Raw genomic sequence first — 14489 nt, 5'->3', positions numbered from 1 at the left:
TCCCGCTACGGAGCACAGGCTCCGGACGCGCAGGCTCAGCGGCCATGGCTCACGGGCCCAGCCGCTCCGCGGCACGTGGGATCTTCCCAGACCGGGGCACGAACCCGCGTCCCCTGCATCGGCAGGCGGACTCTCAACCACCGCGCCACCAGGGAAGCCCCAAATTACTTTTTAAAAGAAGATCGCTCCACGAGTCAGATGACAGAGGCTGGGGTAAGGTGGTGGTTCTCAAAGAGGGAGCCCCAGGGCACCTCCCTCAGGGGAGGAGGGCGGGGCTCCCTGTTGAAAACGTAGATTCCTGGGCTCCACCCCAACTTGGTCTGTGGGTGATGGAGGTGAGGGCGTGACCCCTGCTGATCTTGTGGAAAGTGAAGTTTGGAGATTGTGGGTTAATAGAAAGAGCAGCGAGGTGAGTCTGGAGAACCGGCTTCCTGCCCAGGGCCCGATCTGGCCAGCTGTGACCAGCGCTCTTGCATTTCACCTCTCTGGTGGTCTCTGCGTCTGAAGAGTTGCCAGGAGTGGGCAGCTGGAGGCGCCGGGAGGACCACTTAGCTCAGGCCCCTCCCCTCCCTCCTCCTGTTCCTCCTAAGATCCCAGCCGGCCCAGCACCGCCTGTGAGGCTCACAGGCTTGGCACCTGCGAGACAGGTGAGCTTGTCGCCCCCGCCCATGGGCAGGGCTCTGAGGCGCTCCTCTCTGTAAGCGAGGGTGGCCGCCCTCCCCGCTGTGACAGGCCCGACCCGAGCGGGCAAGGCCCCCGCCTCGGGAGTGTCTGAGGCCTTGATCGTGTGCCCTGGCTCCCTGCGCTCAGAGGGCCTCCAGGGGTTGTGTAAGCATTTCCCCTGAGGGCTCTGAACAGCCGGCTGGAGAGACACTGGGGTCACCTCGAAACGATGTGGCTTCCAGCGGGGCCCGCTCTAACGTCCCACCTCGCGTTATTAACGGCGCTCGCAGATGGGGTCAGGCGGCGTGGGGACTTCTCCAAGGTCACGAAGCAATTTGCCGGCTGAGCCAGGAATAGAAGTCCTGAGCTCGGCTGTGCTAACCCTGGGCTCAAATTGCTAGCCAGGCAGGTCTGCACGGGGAGCTGGGTGCTGGGGGGCGGGGGGGGGAGCCACCAGGAGTCCTATATGTGGGCCAAGAGGAGGGGCTGGGAGCTGTCATCCCGAGTTGACGGTGAAGGCCAGGCTGAGAGCTCTCTCCAGGGTCCCTGTCCTTCCTGGGAGAGGAGGCTGTGGTGCGCTCTGAGTGAGAGGTTGGTGTTGAGTGGGGATGGCTGGGTGTGTAGCTGGGAAGGTGCCAGTGGCGTTCCTCCGTGTGCTTCCTCTGAGGTCATGTGGGAGCCTTCGACGAAGACAACAACGACAGAAAAACCCAGCTTTTGCTTCCCTGGTGCCTCTTTGCAGAATACCTTTAACTACTCTCAGGGGGACGGATTGGCGTGGCATCGCCCGATGGAGGATCCGACAAGGGCCGATGGGGAAAACCCACCCTCGTCTGCCCTGGAAAGGCGCTCAGCATTCTAGAACCAGAGGCTGGATATTCCGGGAGGTTCCTGTTTTGGGCTGAGTTTATTTTGGGGGAAGAGGGATGCGCACAGCGTTTGTTGCTAACGAGGGCTCGAGTCCTCAGAGGGGCTCCTTAAACTCATTTAGATGGATTCAGCAAACATCTGTTTAAGGGCTTGTGAAAGTCCAGAAATAAGGACAGCTGTTTCCTCTCCACCATTGACTCAGCCTTGGTAAGCCCAGGGCAGAAAGTAAAGAATTCGAAATTTACCCCCGTGGGAGGGAGAAGGTCCCTTTCCGCTAGAGGAGGTTAGAGCCGCATCCCGGAGGACTACCTGGAGGAGGTGGAATTTAAGCTGGGGACTGAGGGAAGAGGTCAGCAGCAAACAGAGGAGCTTTAGGAGGGGCCAGGGAGGGTGCCCCCAGTAGCAGGTAGAGCTGGCCTTGAAGGTAAGGAAAGGAGTGGGGCTCTTAATCTAAATTACGCTGTCGAGAGAGGGTTGGGCCGGGGCACAGCAGCGATGGGAAAGTGTGGCGGGGGCCTTGTGCGTGTAGCCGCTTCTAGAAAGGCCTGTGCGTGGGAGGGTGGAGACGTGGGCTGGCTGGTACCTGGATTCGCAAGGCATGACCCGGGAAACGGGACCCTGAGGTCTTGACGTCTGGAGGAGCCCAAGGAGGTGAGGGCAGAGGGCTGGGGGGAGGGCAGCCCAGGAGAGGCCCCGGGGACCTGTCAGGAGGGCACAGTGAGGAGACAGTGGACGTGGAGGCTCTGGGCGCCTTTGCGGGCAGCATCGCGGTGGGACTGGGCCAGGGTCTGGGTTGCAGAGAGTCGGGGGTTCAGGCAGCAGGGGCTGGGCCGGCAGAGCAGCCTTTATGGCAGGTGGGGACATGCAGCTGGGAGGAGGTGCTTCAGGGATGGGGGCTTCGCAGGCGAGGCTGCAGAGCCACAGGAGGGGAAGAAAGCAAAGGCCCTTCTTGGAGCAAACAGGTAGAAGGTGAGAGGGGCGCCCCAGGCAGCAGCGCCCTCACCCGACCTTCCACCTGGGGCCCCCCTGCAGACACCTAGAGGATCTTGGGCAGCGGCCATGACCACCGGGACTTCCAGCGGTGAAAACGACACTTTGAATGAAATCCTTTCTCCCTGATTATTTCCATTCGTGAGGCCAAATTATAAAAACATAAATGCAGCGAGAGTTGAGCAGGCGGGTCCTTGCAGCCTCCATGAGCCAGTGGAGATGGGGCCCAGCCTCAACCTCTCGTCCCTGGGGTCCCTGGCCTGGCCGGGAGGTGCCGAGGTCGCATGAGGACGGGTCATCTGCCCACACCAAACTTGCCCAGTTGGCAGGTGATAGACGCATCTGGGATTTGATTGTCCAAGTGATGGTTTGGGACTTTAATGACAGGCAGTAGATAATGAATCCAGAAATTTGTCAGGAGCAGGGCCACCCTGAAAGGATGCTGAGTGGGGGAGTGCAGGGGAAGGGAGGACTGAGTGTGGTTCTAAATGAGGGCTGGGTTTAAACCCCAGCCTTAGTCTCCTGCCCCGAGAGGCAGGCCTAGCACGTAGTAGGCACTCAACAAACGTCAGCTCCCAGAGCCCCAGCTGCTGCCAGGTGGAGCGGGGCACGTGGGGTGGGGGAAGCGCCCTGCACACACGTGTGCGAATCCTCAGGCCTGTACAGATGTCGGTTTTCCAGGGCGATTCGAATGTAAAGAACTTTGAAAGCTTTTAAACGTGCAAGGAAAATTGGGGAATGGAGACCTGAAATAAGTTTCCTTTTTTTTTTTTTTTGCTACATGGGGTCTTGTTTGCTGTGCACGGGTTTTCTCTAGTTGCGGCGAGCAGGGGCTACTCTTCATCACGGTGGGCGGGCTTCTCATTGTGGTGGCTTCTCTCGTTGTGGAGCACGGGCTCTAGGCGCACGGGCTTCATTAGTTGCGGCGTGTGGGCTTCAGTAGTTGTGGCTTGCGGGCTCTAGAGCATAGGCTCAGTAGTTGTGGCGCACGGGCTTAGTTGCTCCGTGGCATGTGGGATCTTCCTGGACCAGGGCTCAAACCCGTGTCCCCTGCATTGGCAGGAGGATTCTTAACCACTGTGCCACCAGGGAAGCCCCTGAAATAAATTTCTGAGGATCCCTTCAAGTTGGTGTGGGTGTCAGTGGCGACCCGCAGGCTCGGCAGCCTGGGTTCTACAACATATCCTTCTCCTGCTGCTGGGCAGGGTCCTGTAGCTTCACCCTGAGCCCTGTCCCACCCAGATCAGCCCAGACCTCGTGGTGACTTGCTGCCCCAGGGCTCCCCTGGGCCTGTGGCCTGTGTGGCCACCTGGCTGGGAGTCCAGGCGCCCTATTCTCTGAGCTGACAGACCAGGAAGAAGGGAAAGCCCCTCACCTGGTGGAGGACAGGTGGTTAAGTTTTTCTTTTTCTTTTTTTTTTTTTTTGCGGTACGCGGGCCTCTCACTGTTGTGGCCTCTCCCGTTGCGGAGCACAGGCTCCGGACGCGCAGGCTCAGCGGCCATGGCTCACGGGCCCAGCCGCTCCGCGGCATGTGGGATCTTCCCGGACCGGGGCACGAACCCGTGTCCCCTGCATCGGCAGGCGGACTCTCAACCACTGCGCCACCAGGGAGGCCCCAGGTGGTTAATTTTTACAAAGAAGGGTCGTTCCTGAGAAGCTGTTGAGGGAACCACCCTGATTTCTGCATCCGCTGGGTGTCCAGGCTCGGAAGGAGGAAGTGTGCCTGCTGCCAGCGCGGATGTGCGGGGCTCCCAGGCGCTGTGGCCTCCCCGCCACTGAGGGCCCACTCTGGCTTCCGGTCAGGGGTCCAGGATCGGGGACTCGACTGTCACCAGTGATCTCTGGCGGGCTTAGCTTCCCTGGTGGGGAGCTGCCACCCCTCCGCCCCAGCTCCCTTCCTGTCCCCTAGGCCTGCTGCAGGCCACCACTGGCCGCTTTCCAGCCCAGTGGCCAGGTGGCGGGAGCCGGGGACAGGTGTGTGCCTTTCGGCGTCCTCACCTCCAGCTGCTCAGCCCTCCCCGAGGCCGCAGAACTGTCGATGGGGACAAAAAACACAGATGGGGGAAGGACACTGCGAACCCCCCACCTCGAGGGCGCAGAGGTCCCTCCCGCCTGTAGAGAGACAGTGCCTAGTGTGTCTTGTGTGTGTGTGAGGGTCGGCGCCGAGCATGGACAAACGCCCCGGGAACAGAAACGCTTGAACCTGACGGGTTTCCCTCCTATTGCCTGAGAGTCGCGAACAGAACAGCGTGAAAGGGAATTTCCAGGGGATGCTCGTCTCAGGGGCATCTGCGTGGCGGCTTCTCCAGAAACTGCAGGCCCTGCCTCTCCCAACCTCAAGCAGGGGGCGGGCGGGGGGCCTTCACATTGGATCTTTTTTTTTTTTTTTTGAATTGAGATAAGATTTACACAATGTAAGGTTAACCGTTTTAAAGTGAACAGATTCAGTGGTATTTAATCCATTCGCAAAGCTGTGCAACCACTACCTCTACCTTGTCGCGAGACGGTTTTTTTTTTTACCCCCAAAGGAAGCCCTGTATCTGTCAGCAGTCACTCCCCCCGCCCCTGGCAACCACGCACGTGCTCTCTGTCCCTGTGGTCTGGCCTGTTCTGGACTTTCCTCTGGATGGACTCATACACTCAGTGAGTGGCTATCTGTGTCTGGCTCCTTTCACTCAGCCTACTGTTTGCCAGGCTTATCCTCGCTGTCACACGATCAGTCCCTGCTTCCTTTTCATGGTTGAATAGTATTCCGTTGTGTGGATAGACCGCAGGTTTTAAAAATCCCTTGTCAGTCGCTGGACATTTAGGCTGTTTCCACTTTCTGGCCATTTTGAATGTGCTGCCACGAACGTTCATGTCCAAGGTTTTGTGTGTATGTTTTCAGGTCCCACTGTTCACCCACATAGAGTCGATATCAGGACTTCACTCCTTTTTATGGCTGAATCATCCACTGTAGGCACAGACCACACACTTGTGTATCAGTCATCTGCGGGAGGACACTTGGGGTGGCTGGATAATTTTTAGGACACATCTCTGAAAAGGAAGTCAGGACTGGGTATTGTCAGCATTTAAAAAAATGACAGGGCTTCCCTGGTGGCGCAGTGGTTGAGAGTCTGCCTGCCAATGCAGGGGACACGGGTTCATGCCCTGGTCTGGGAAGATCCCACATGCCGTGGAGCGGCTGGGCCCGTGAGCCATGGCCGCTGAGCCTGCGCGTCCGGAGCCTGTGCTCCGCAACGGGAGAGGCCACAACAGTGAGAGGCCCGCGTACCGCAAAAAAAAAAAAAAAAGACACAGCCGAGAACTTTTGGTGGCCCACTGGGTCCCACACTTCTCTCTGGCTCTCCTCCCATCCATCTGGCTACACAGACCCTGCAGGTGACCAGCCAGTGGAACTGACCCTGAAGCCAGCACAGGGTTGTGCCCAAAGGCCAGGCCTTTCGAGAGAGCAGGCCAGCCCAACGCTGCCTGGTCCCAGACTCCGTCGCAGGCCCTGATGCCCCCCAGTGCCGATGTGGCCTCCCTGCCCGCCCGTCTGCTTCCTTGTAAAACTTTGTTTGCTGTCTCCTTCTCATCCACTTCCTCCGCACGCCAAACGTAAGTCGTTCTGTGGAGCTCCAACTGTGTTCCAGGCACGATGCAAGGCTCTTTCTAGCTCATTATCTTGTTTAATCCTCACCTGAAAGCTGGGGAAGGGGTCATGCTGCTTGCACGTCAACAGCTGGCAAAAGTGGTGCACAGTGAGCAAGGTGGCTCTTTGCCCGGCCGGGTGGCCGTCACTCAGGCTCAGGCCGGTGTCTGTCCTTTGACCCTCTCCCCTCCCCTCTCCCCTCCCTCCCACACGCCAGTGGGCGCTCTCAGAAGCCGTGTTTTGTTTTGCTTTGTCTCTGGCCCAGCTATGCTGCTTCTGGGATCTTAGTTCTCCGAATCTGCACTCCTGCAGTGGCAGCGCGGAGCCCTAACCACTAGACCGCCGGGGAATTCCCAGAAGCCATGTTTTGACATTTCTTTTTTGGATGAACCTGGAATGAGGTTCACACCAAGATGATCAGGAAGTCGTGTTTAGGAAGAGATGGTGAAAAGATCTGCCGAGGGTGTGGGGGTTCCGTGGCTGGAGGTAGAGTGTGGTGAAGCCGCAGGACAGTTTCATAGCTGCTCGGGGCCTTGAACGCCAAGCCAGGACGAGGCCCAGGAGCTGAGCAGGCACTGCTGGGACTGGAAGTGTTTTCCTGATGACAGCAGAAGTGGTGAGGACACGACGCTCCAGGGCAGAGGGGATGCTTCTGGTGTGGTGTTTGCTTAATTGACGTTGTTGAAAATTACTCACGTGCCGTTGATTTCGGCCACATACTCTGCCGCCTCCCTCCACCCTGGAAGTTTGCTCCTGCCCTGGAAAGCAGAGCCTGGGAGTCTACACTGCGCGCCCCCTCATTTGCAGGCCTGCCAGGTAGACGGGCCGCGGAGCTGAGATCTCATGAAAGCCTGCTAAAATAAGACCACTCAGGCACATGTTCTCTCCCGGCTTTACATCACAAATGTTGACAGTAGGAAACGGCGGCCAGGTTTCTCTCAGATATGAAAAGTGGGAACTAGGCAGGCGAAGAAATGAAAACCCGGCCCCCCTCAACCCCAGACAGCAGCCTGGAGGGGGAGGGGCCCTGCCAGCCCCCATTTCTCTATCGGGCAATGGGGTGGCACTGCCCCAGGGGGCTCTGAGTACAGACGGGGTCAAGCGCGCTCCCCCTGCAGCACGTTTAGGGTGTGCACGGCGTAGGGAAGCGGCAGACTGGCTTCTTGCTGGAAGCTGCAGCCTGGGGGCCACTTCCCGCGACGCGACGGCTCGGGGAGAGTAGCCGGAAGCTCTGTCAAGGTGGCTGGGCGACGGGCAGGGGCCAAGGTAGGCCCACCAGGAGGGTGTGGACCCCAGCCCCGAGTGCTTGGCCTGGAAAGGCCTCGGGACTCCCACGGAGTGCCTGGGCTCCCGGGTGGGCAGGGGGCTAGGAGGGTCTGTGCTTGACCCGTGGCAAGGCCACCCAGGCCTGCGTGCACGGCTGGTATCTTGCAGGAAGTAGCAGGGGCGTTGGGAGGGGGCGGGGAGTCGCCGGTGGCAGAGAAGTTCAGAACTACCAGCCCCAGGGCCTCCGTGGACCCCCAGCAGCCCGTGAGGTCTCCCCCCCCCCCGGAGCCGCCGCCCGCCCGAGAGTCCGGCACCCCCCTCCATCCACCCTCCCCCTGCCTTGGCCTGGCCTGCGCTATAAAGTTTAAAGGTTTTAAATGCAAATATTTCTCTTTTATAGATGCCAGCTGTCTCCAGAGAGCGCGTTTCCTTGCTGCTCGACTTTATTGTCCAATTAGCTTCCCAAATCTGGGCACTGGAGAGCCTGGGGGGCTAGAGGGGCGGAGGGGGAGGGGAGCCCTGGCTCCTGCAGCGCCTCTGGAGCTGGAAGCTGCCCCCCGGGGTACTGTGTCGGGGGTGGGTCAGAAGGGGGAGGGGCGGGGGGAGGGGAGTGGGCATCCCTCCCGAGGTTGGGTGGGGGGCACCCTTCAGATTCTGGGCTCCAGGAGAAGAGGCAGGAGCTGGAGCGGGGACAGTTAGTGGGTATTCTTCTATTAAAAAATAAAAATAAAGCAGCCGGCCTGGCGCGCACACTGGCTTCCTTTGAGTCGCTCTGGAGTGTCGCCCCTCCCCGCCTGCTTTCTAGCCGCGCTGCGGCTCCCCCATTCACCGGGGCTCGGCGGCTCACAAAGCCGGGCAATTAGAATTGAAAATCTATGCAAAACAGCTGTTAACTGATTGTGAAGGAGTGCAGCTGTGAGGGGGGTGCAGCTTGGAGGCCGGCACTGAAAGGGCAGGAAGTGTCGGGGCAGCCCTGGGTTAAGAGGCCAACTCCTGCCACCTCGTCCACCGGGGTCGTCTGGGCCCGTGTTCCCTGGGGGTGACCTTGGCTACTGGACAGCCGGCTGAGATGGCGAGTCGGCGGAGGCTTCCCAGGCCAGGCCTGGATGTGCCCCCGTGTCCCTGGAGAGCCCGGCTCCTCCCCGGGAGGGCAGAGGGGGAAGGGGAGAGAGCTGCCATGGTTTTCCTTCCCTTTATCCTTCCTGCGGGTCTGCGTGAGATGTGAACGTGCAGAGGCTGGGGCTGTGTCACCGCTACCAGACGAGAGTCCTTTCCCCTCTGGGTACCCACTGTCTCTTGGGGGGGTGTGGGGAGGGGAGTCTGGGGCTCCAGCAATCACTGGGGAGGCCCAGACACCCCCAGTCCTGCCCCCAGCTCTTGCTAAGCGTGCTCTTTCCTGTCCCTGACCCCAGACCATAGCTCCGTAGGGTGGCCTGGGAATCTGTATTTCACACGCTCTCCCCCACGCCCCCATTATCCACGACCGCTCCCCTGTGCGATCAGCATCTAAGAGTGGGACGCAGTGCCTGGAGAGAAGAATTCCAGAGGCGGGGATGGGAAAAACCTCCTTGGAAGAGATAAGATTTAAGCCGGGCTTTGAAGAATGGAGAGGATTTCTGGGCCAGTGATAGCTGGCTGGAGAGAGAAAGGGGACTTCGGAGTGTAAGCGATGGAGGGTTGGCGGCAGGGCAGGGCAGGAGGGGCTGGGGCTGGAGGGGGCGGCTGGGCAGGCCCCCTGTCCCTCAGCCCTTGAGGCGCTTGGGGGTACCCTCTGTGCTGGTAGCCTCCGGGTGAGTGGAGCACACATGCAGAGGGACTGAGCAAATCTCGGGGCTCTGGGTGGTGGGTCCCCCAACCCTCCTGGAAGGGAGGCTGATTTTCGGACACCAGGACGGCCAGCTGGAGATGCTGCGACCCCCCCTCCCCCCGCCCCGCTGCCCCTGCCCGGCCCTGATATATCTACAGCAGGTAGCTACAGAGAAATGCTGCTGGTATAGGACAGCCAGGGTCTGGATCAGGCTTGGATCGAATGTGTGTGCCCTAGGCAAGTTAATTAACCTTCTCTGGTCTCCTCACCGGGCTTCGTGATGGAGGTCAGGAGGCTGCCTTGCAGGGCCCGAGGGGATTAAATGACAGGAGCTGAGCAGCTCTGGCACGTGTTAGGTGTTCGGTAAATGGCAGAAATGAACCTCCCTTCACACCCACACTGACGTCCAGGTCCCTGACGCTTGTTTGCCAGTCAGGTGCTGAATGGGGTGGCTGGGGTGATGGGAAAATGACGGTGACGTGCAGCCCTTATGTGCTGGAACACCTGGTTCGGGTGGATGGCACAGCCTGAGTCCTGCTGACCCCAAAGGACGCAAGGTGATAACGAGCAGGACGCAGGATTCCCTTCCCTGGTATCCAGGGCCCCTCATAGGCCAGGGGCTGGATCCGTGCTGGGACTCGGTGGTGCCTCCGTTCCAGGGAATCTCACCTGACTAGTAGGTGCCCAGGTGGTGGTAGTGGTGATGGGTGAGTCGCCAACCCGCTCTCCTGTCTTTCCAGTTCCTTGCTGCCTTGAAGTGCTTCTCCTGTCAGCACCTACCCCCCACCCTCCACCCCGGGGCCTGGCATTTACAGTTCTGTATCTGGAAGGCTGGTGTGTTTGTTGAGTGACTAAATGCCCACCATGTTGGTTAGAGGCATGCCTTTCTTTCCGGCAGATCCCTTGTCAGTTGCCTCAGGGGGTATGTTTACGGGGCTCCTGGGGCTTTTCCTTAACTGAGGGCTTTCTGATTTCTGCTTCCTCCTCCAGGAAGCACGGTTCAGACTGACCCGAGTCTGGGGGCGCGGGCAGGCACCCACCAAGCATCCCGTTGCCCCTGGCGAAAAGGAAGCAGGAACCTGGTGAGCAGGGTCATCAGGGCAGGTGTCCCCACTCTGGAAAGCGTCCCCATATGTCCCACCTTAGGACTGACCCTGGCCTTGGGTAAAAGAACTGCTTTTACCCTGAACCTTCTTTTTCTGCCCGGTTTCCAGGCATATGAGAATGAGGGAGAGGAGGTGCAGAGAAGGAGCGTTTTGCCCAGGGAGGGCTGGGAATGGCTGCGGGGTGGGAGCTGCCACCAGGAGGGGAAGGAACGGCCCCGGAGGGAAATGGAGGGCGGCCAGCCTGAGCCCGGAGTGGCGGGAAATTGAGTCCAGCTACAAACCTCGTTAGCGGGGCGCGCGCAGGCTGCAGGAGAGCAATTCCCACCCTTAAACTCAGAGGCCGTGCTCCCGGATTACTAATTTCCTCAGGCCAGGCGCGCTGACAGTGAGTGTCATCCATCTCCGCTCTGCCAGCCCTCCTGGTGGCCGCCAGCATTTTCTGGCCAGGGCGCGCAGGCCGGCTCGCTGCTGCCCCCCGGCGGTCGCTGGGGATCCCTGCAGCTCCCCGCAGCCTCCGCGGGCTGTTCTTGGAAAGGGAGACTGCAGGTGTGAGCAGCTCCCAGCACAGCTCCCATTGCACCAGCGTGCACGTGACCTTGAGCAACTCTGGCCTCGACTTCCTCATCTGTGAAACGGGGATCAGGCTACCCCTCTCGCAACGCAGTGGAACCAGATGTCTACAGGGGAGGGATCTGCCAACACTAAAAACTAGCCCACAAAATTTCATGTTTGGCCATCGTGGTCCTTCTCAAACAGGTGGAAGAACTTGACCCCCCGCCCCAAACCACCACCACCACCACGAGGGCCTCCCCAGGGATGAAGGGACATAAACTCGAGCACCTCGTCCTGGTGAGAGAGATTGGGAGGTGGGGCCTGGGTGTCCGGGCCTGGACCAGGGCTGGGAGGAGACTCCGGTCCAGGTGCGAGTAGTTTCATTAGTAAGTTACTCCCCTCCCCCCGCAGCCTGTAATCCAGGTGGGAAAGGGTTGGAACCGCCCCCAGAGGTTTTTAATTTTGTTTTTCAGGCTCTAGGCCCGTTGTTGAATTCTCTAACTCCTCCCTCCCCCTCCCCCTCCCCGACACTCCCGGCGTGGACAGAGGCACCCCCTCCTGCGCGTCCCGGCCGCGGTGAATCTGCCGGCCATTGCTGAGGATAAATTACCGGAGGCCGCGCTGCGGAGACACCGTGTGGTGCGTAAATTAAAGCGTCGTCGGGCGGAGGCCTAGGCCCGCAGGAGGGAGGCGCGGCCCGGAGCGAGGCGGGTGGTGAAGCGAAAGCGCCCCTCCCACGAGGTGCCAGGGCCGGCCGGCGCCCACAGGTAGAAGCCAGTAACGGCCCCCGGCTCGGCCTCGCAGGTCCGTTTCCTTTTTCGTTTGTGGTCGGCCAGGAGCCTTGTGCAAGGCGAGGGGCCGATCCGCGTGCGCTCGGTGGAAGGTGGAGCAGGGGGAGTGGGTGGCTTGGCGGCGCCCGTCTGGGCCCTACCCCTAGTCCCCCAGCGGGCACACAGGCGGGTTCTGCTCCCCGCTGGCGCGGGCTCCGACTGCTCCAGGCCCGCCAGCGTCATCGGGAACAGATGGATGGGGGGTGGCAGGCGCCCAGCGCTCCCTCCCGTCGCAATCCTGACTGGCGCGGGGAGGGAGGGAGAGAGGGAGAGAGAGGGAGGAGGGAAGGCGGGGGAGGCTGGGCCCGCGGGGACGGCTGCGTGCGCGCCTGCCAAGCGCGGCGCGGGCATGTCCCGGGGCAGGTTTGGGGCTGGCAGAAGCGCGGGCTGGCACCGGCGGCCGAAAGTTGAAACCCGCAGCGCGGCGCAAGGGCGGCCGCTTGGGGCGGGGGGGGGGGGGGGGGAGTGGGTACTGGTTTGCCTCCAGGCTCAGAAGTATGAAAGTTGTAGAGGATTTTCAAAAGAGGATGTACGGGGAGAGACCCTGGGCCATCCGAGCAACGTTGGGAGCTTCGGACGCGCGGGGTCGGAGCCCGGGGCGCCGTAATGCGCCAGGGCCAGGGGCGTCGGGCGAGGCCTGCGCCCATTAACCCGGCGCTTCCGGGAGACGCGGGCCGCGCTGGGGGTGGGCTCGAGGCTGGTCGTCTGCGCTCGCCGTCGGTGGGGGCGGGGCGGAGCCCGGCGTTGGGGGGTGGCTGGGGCCCGCCATTCTTCGCCGTGCCGCTTGTGGGTGCCCAGGAATTTCAGGACGCTCCCTGAGTCATTCTAGTCTGTCAAGTGCCTGGGTGAGGTGGGGGGAGTGGGTGCCAGGAATGGGGAGGCGTTGCTCTGGGGCCGGAGGCCCAGTGGGTCGTGCCAGTTTCTGGAGCCGGGCGGCCTCGGCTGTGACCGCAACCCCGGCTACTTAATGACCCCCCGGGCGGAGCGGCGCCTCCGTGGGCTCTCCAGCCGCTGGGACGTGGGTTCTTTAAAAAACTACCCCCTGCCCCCTGCGCTGTGGGCTTCCCAAAAGTTCTTTCAAACGAAACGGGAAGGCGGAGTTCCTAGAATTTAGGGAGGAAGGAACATAGGCCCCAGTTCTTAACATTCAACCCTTTCGAGGTGCGGCCGAAAGAGGGGTTTGGGGAAGATAAACGCACAGAGCCGACCTTGTATCTCCCTCCCCTCCCCCAACACAGACACCGGCTCCGAGAAAGTTTTCCTCCAGAAGGTCTCTAGAGTTTATCCGTCCACTCCTTGTTGGGCCTGCTTTGTGCCAGACACTGTTCTAGGCGCCGGGGAAGCGGTCGTGAGACGCAGGGGCGCTGCTCGCTTGGCGGGCGTGTTGCAAGTGACTGCTCCCTACTTTTGGAAGCAAGGGCCTAGTCTTGGACACCAGTGTATATGGGACCTCTGAGCAGTCGAGCCAGGGGCCCCCGGGAGCCTGAGGGTAGCGCTTCCCCTACCTCCTAGTGTCCTCGGCTCACCTGGCCAGCCTGGCTGGGGAGGGGCGTGTGCCCGCGCGGGTGTACCCGGGCGCTCGTCGGTGCGCGCGCGCGCGTGTGTGTTTGCGGCTGAAACCCGACACCTCTCGCTGGCTGAGGTCAGGGAGCCGGGAGCGAGCCAGTGGCCCGGGAGTGGGCGGCGTTGCGCTTGGGTGTGTCCTCGGCGGCGGCGACAGCAGCAGGTGTTTCTTGGCCGGGGCCCCGGAAGCTCCACCTCCCCAGCGGGCCCGAGCCGCCGCCGCCGCCGCCGCCGAGCAGCCCCGGGTGAGATAAGCAGTTTAGACAAACACTGGGCGACGGTGGCTCCAGCATGTGTCAGGCGAGGCGGAGCTGCGGGGCCCTGGCATGAAAGGTGAGCGCGCCGCGCCGGCGGGGGCTGGGGCGCGGGGGGCGGTCTCCGCGCTCGCCCCCCTCTCCAAGTTCGCGGGTTCCGCTGGGGCGGCAGCCAACGGCTCCGGGGCAACTTCCCCCGGAGTGTGAACGGCGATAAGAGCCAGGCGGGCGGGCATGCGACCAAAGGTCCCCCCGCCCGCGGCGAGTCGTAGCCTGGGCGTCCGGGCTCCAGGCGGGGGCTCGGGCCGCCGCGGGGCTCGCGCTCGGTGGCTGCGTTCGGCGAGGGGCGCTTAGAGTGTGCGGCGAGTGGGGAGCCAGGGAGCTGGGGGGCTCTCGGTGAGCTGTCTACACTCCGACTCCGGAGTGAAAACTTTGCGGCGGCGGGGGAGGGAGCGAGGGGGGGCGGCGGTACGCCCCCGCGGCAGGTGTTGGCGGCGGCTGGGGGGGGCGCTTGCCCGCCGGAGCCGCACGTTTTGGTGTTTTGTCTTTCTCTCCTCCCCCTTCCCTCGGAGCTAGGGAGACCGCCGGGAAGGCGGGACTGCAGCCTCCGGGGTCTCCGACCCCCACGCCCTGCTTCCCAAGGGCGCGCCCGGGGCTCCGGCGCTTTTTTCCTCCCTCTCCGCTCCCCCCGCTTCTTGGAGCCGTTCCCTTGCCCCTCCCCCTGCTGAAGATGGCTGCCCCAGCCTCGGAGGTGGGAGGTGATTGCATCCGCCGCCCCCCACTCGCACTGTCCTTTTTCCCCTCCCCGGCCCTTCCTGCTCCGCCTGGATGCGCCTCCCCGCCCCCAGCCCGGCGGCCGCGCTGATGGGCGGCCAGTGGCCCGACCGAGTGGAGCCGATTCAATTATATTACAGCACCAGAGACACCTCCTCGGCCGCCCGCCCGCCCGCCTC

General features: G+C 61.8%; 1 protein-coding gene across 6 annotated transcripts in view; it reads left to right on the top strand.

Moving 5' to 3' along the window:
• Nucleotides 1-14489, top strand: part of GSE1 (Gse1 coiled-coil protein) — a 417101-nt gene that overhangs the window by 349893 nt on the left and 52719 nt on the right. For 2 of the 6 annotated variants that reach the window (XM_027119079.1, XM_027119077.1), the window contains exon 1: nt 13422-13615. The exons of the other annotated variants lie outside the window; for them this stretch is intronic. In XM_027119079.1, coding sequence (XP_026974880.1) covers nt 13609-13615 — 7 coding nt within the window. In that variant the 5' untranslated portion in view covers nt 13422-13608. Of the gene's footprint in view, nt 1-13421; nt 13616-14489 lie in introns of those variants that run through there. 6 annotated transcript variants of the gene reach the window in all.

Source organism: Aethalodelphis obliquidens, unplaced genomic scaffold (genome assembly GCF_003676395.1).
Source record: "Aethalodelphis obliquidens isolate GAN/ISIS:26980383/991018 unplaced genomic scaffold, ASM367639v1 scaffold20, whole genome shotgun sequence".
NCBI classification, from domain to species: Eukaryota; Metazoa; Chordata; class Mammalia; order Artiodactyla; family Delphinidae; genus Aethalodelphis; species Aethalodelphis obliquidens.
The sequence above is the reverse complement of the archived record's forward strand: the minus strand, read 5'-3'. Positions and strand labels throughout refer to the sequence as shown.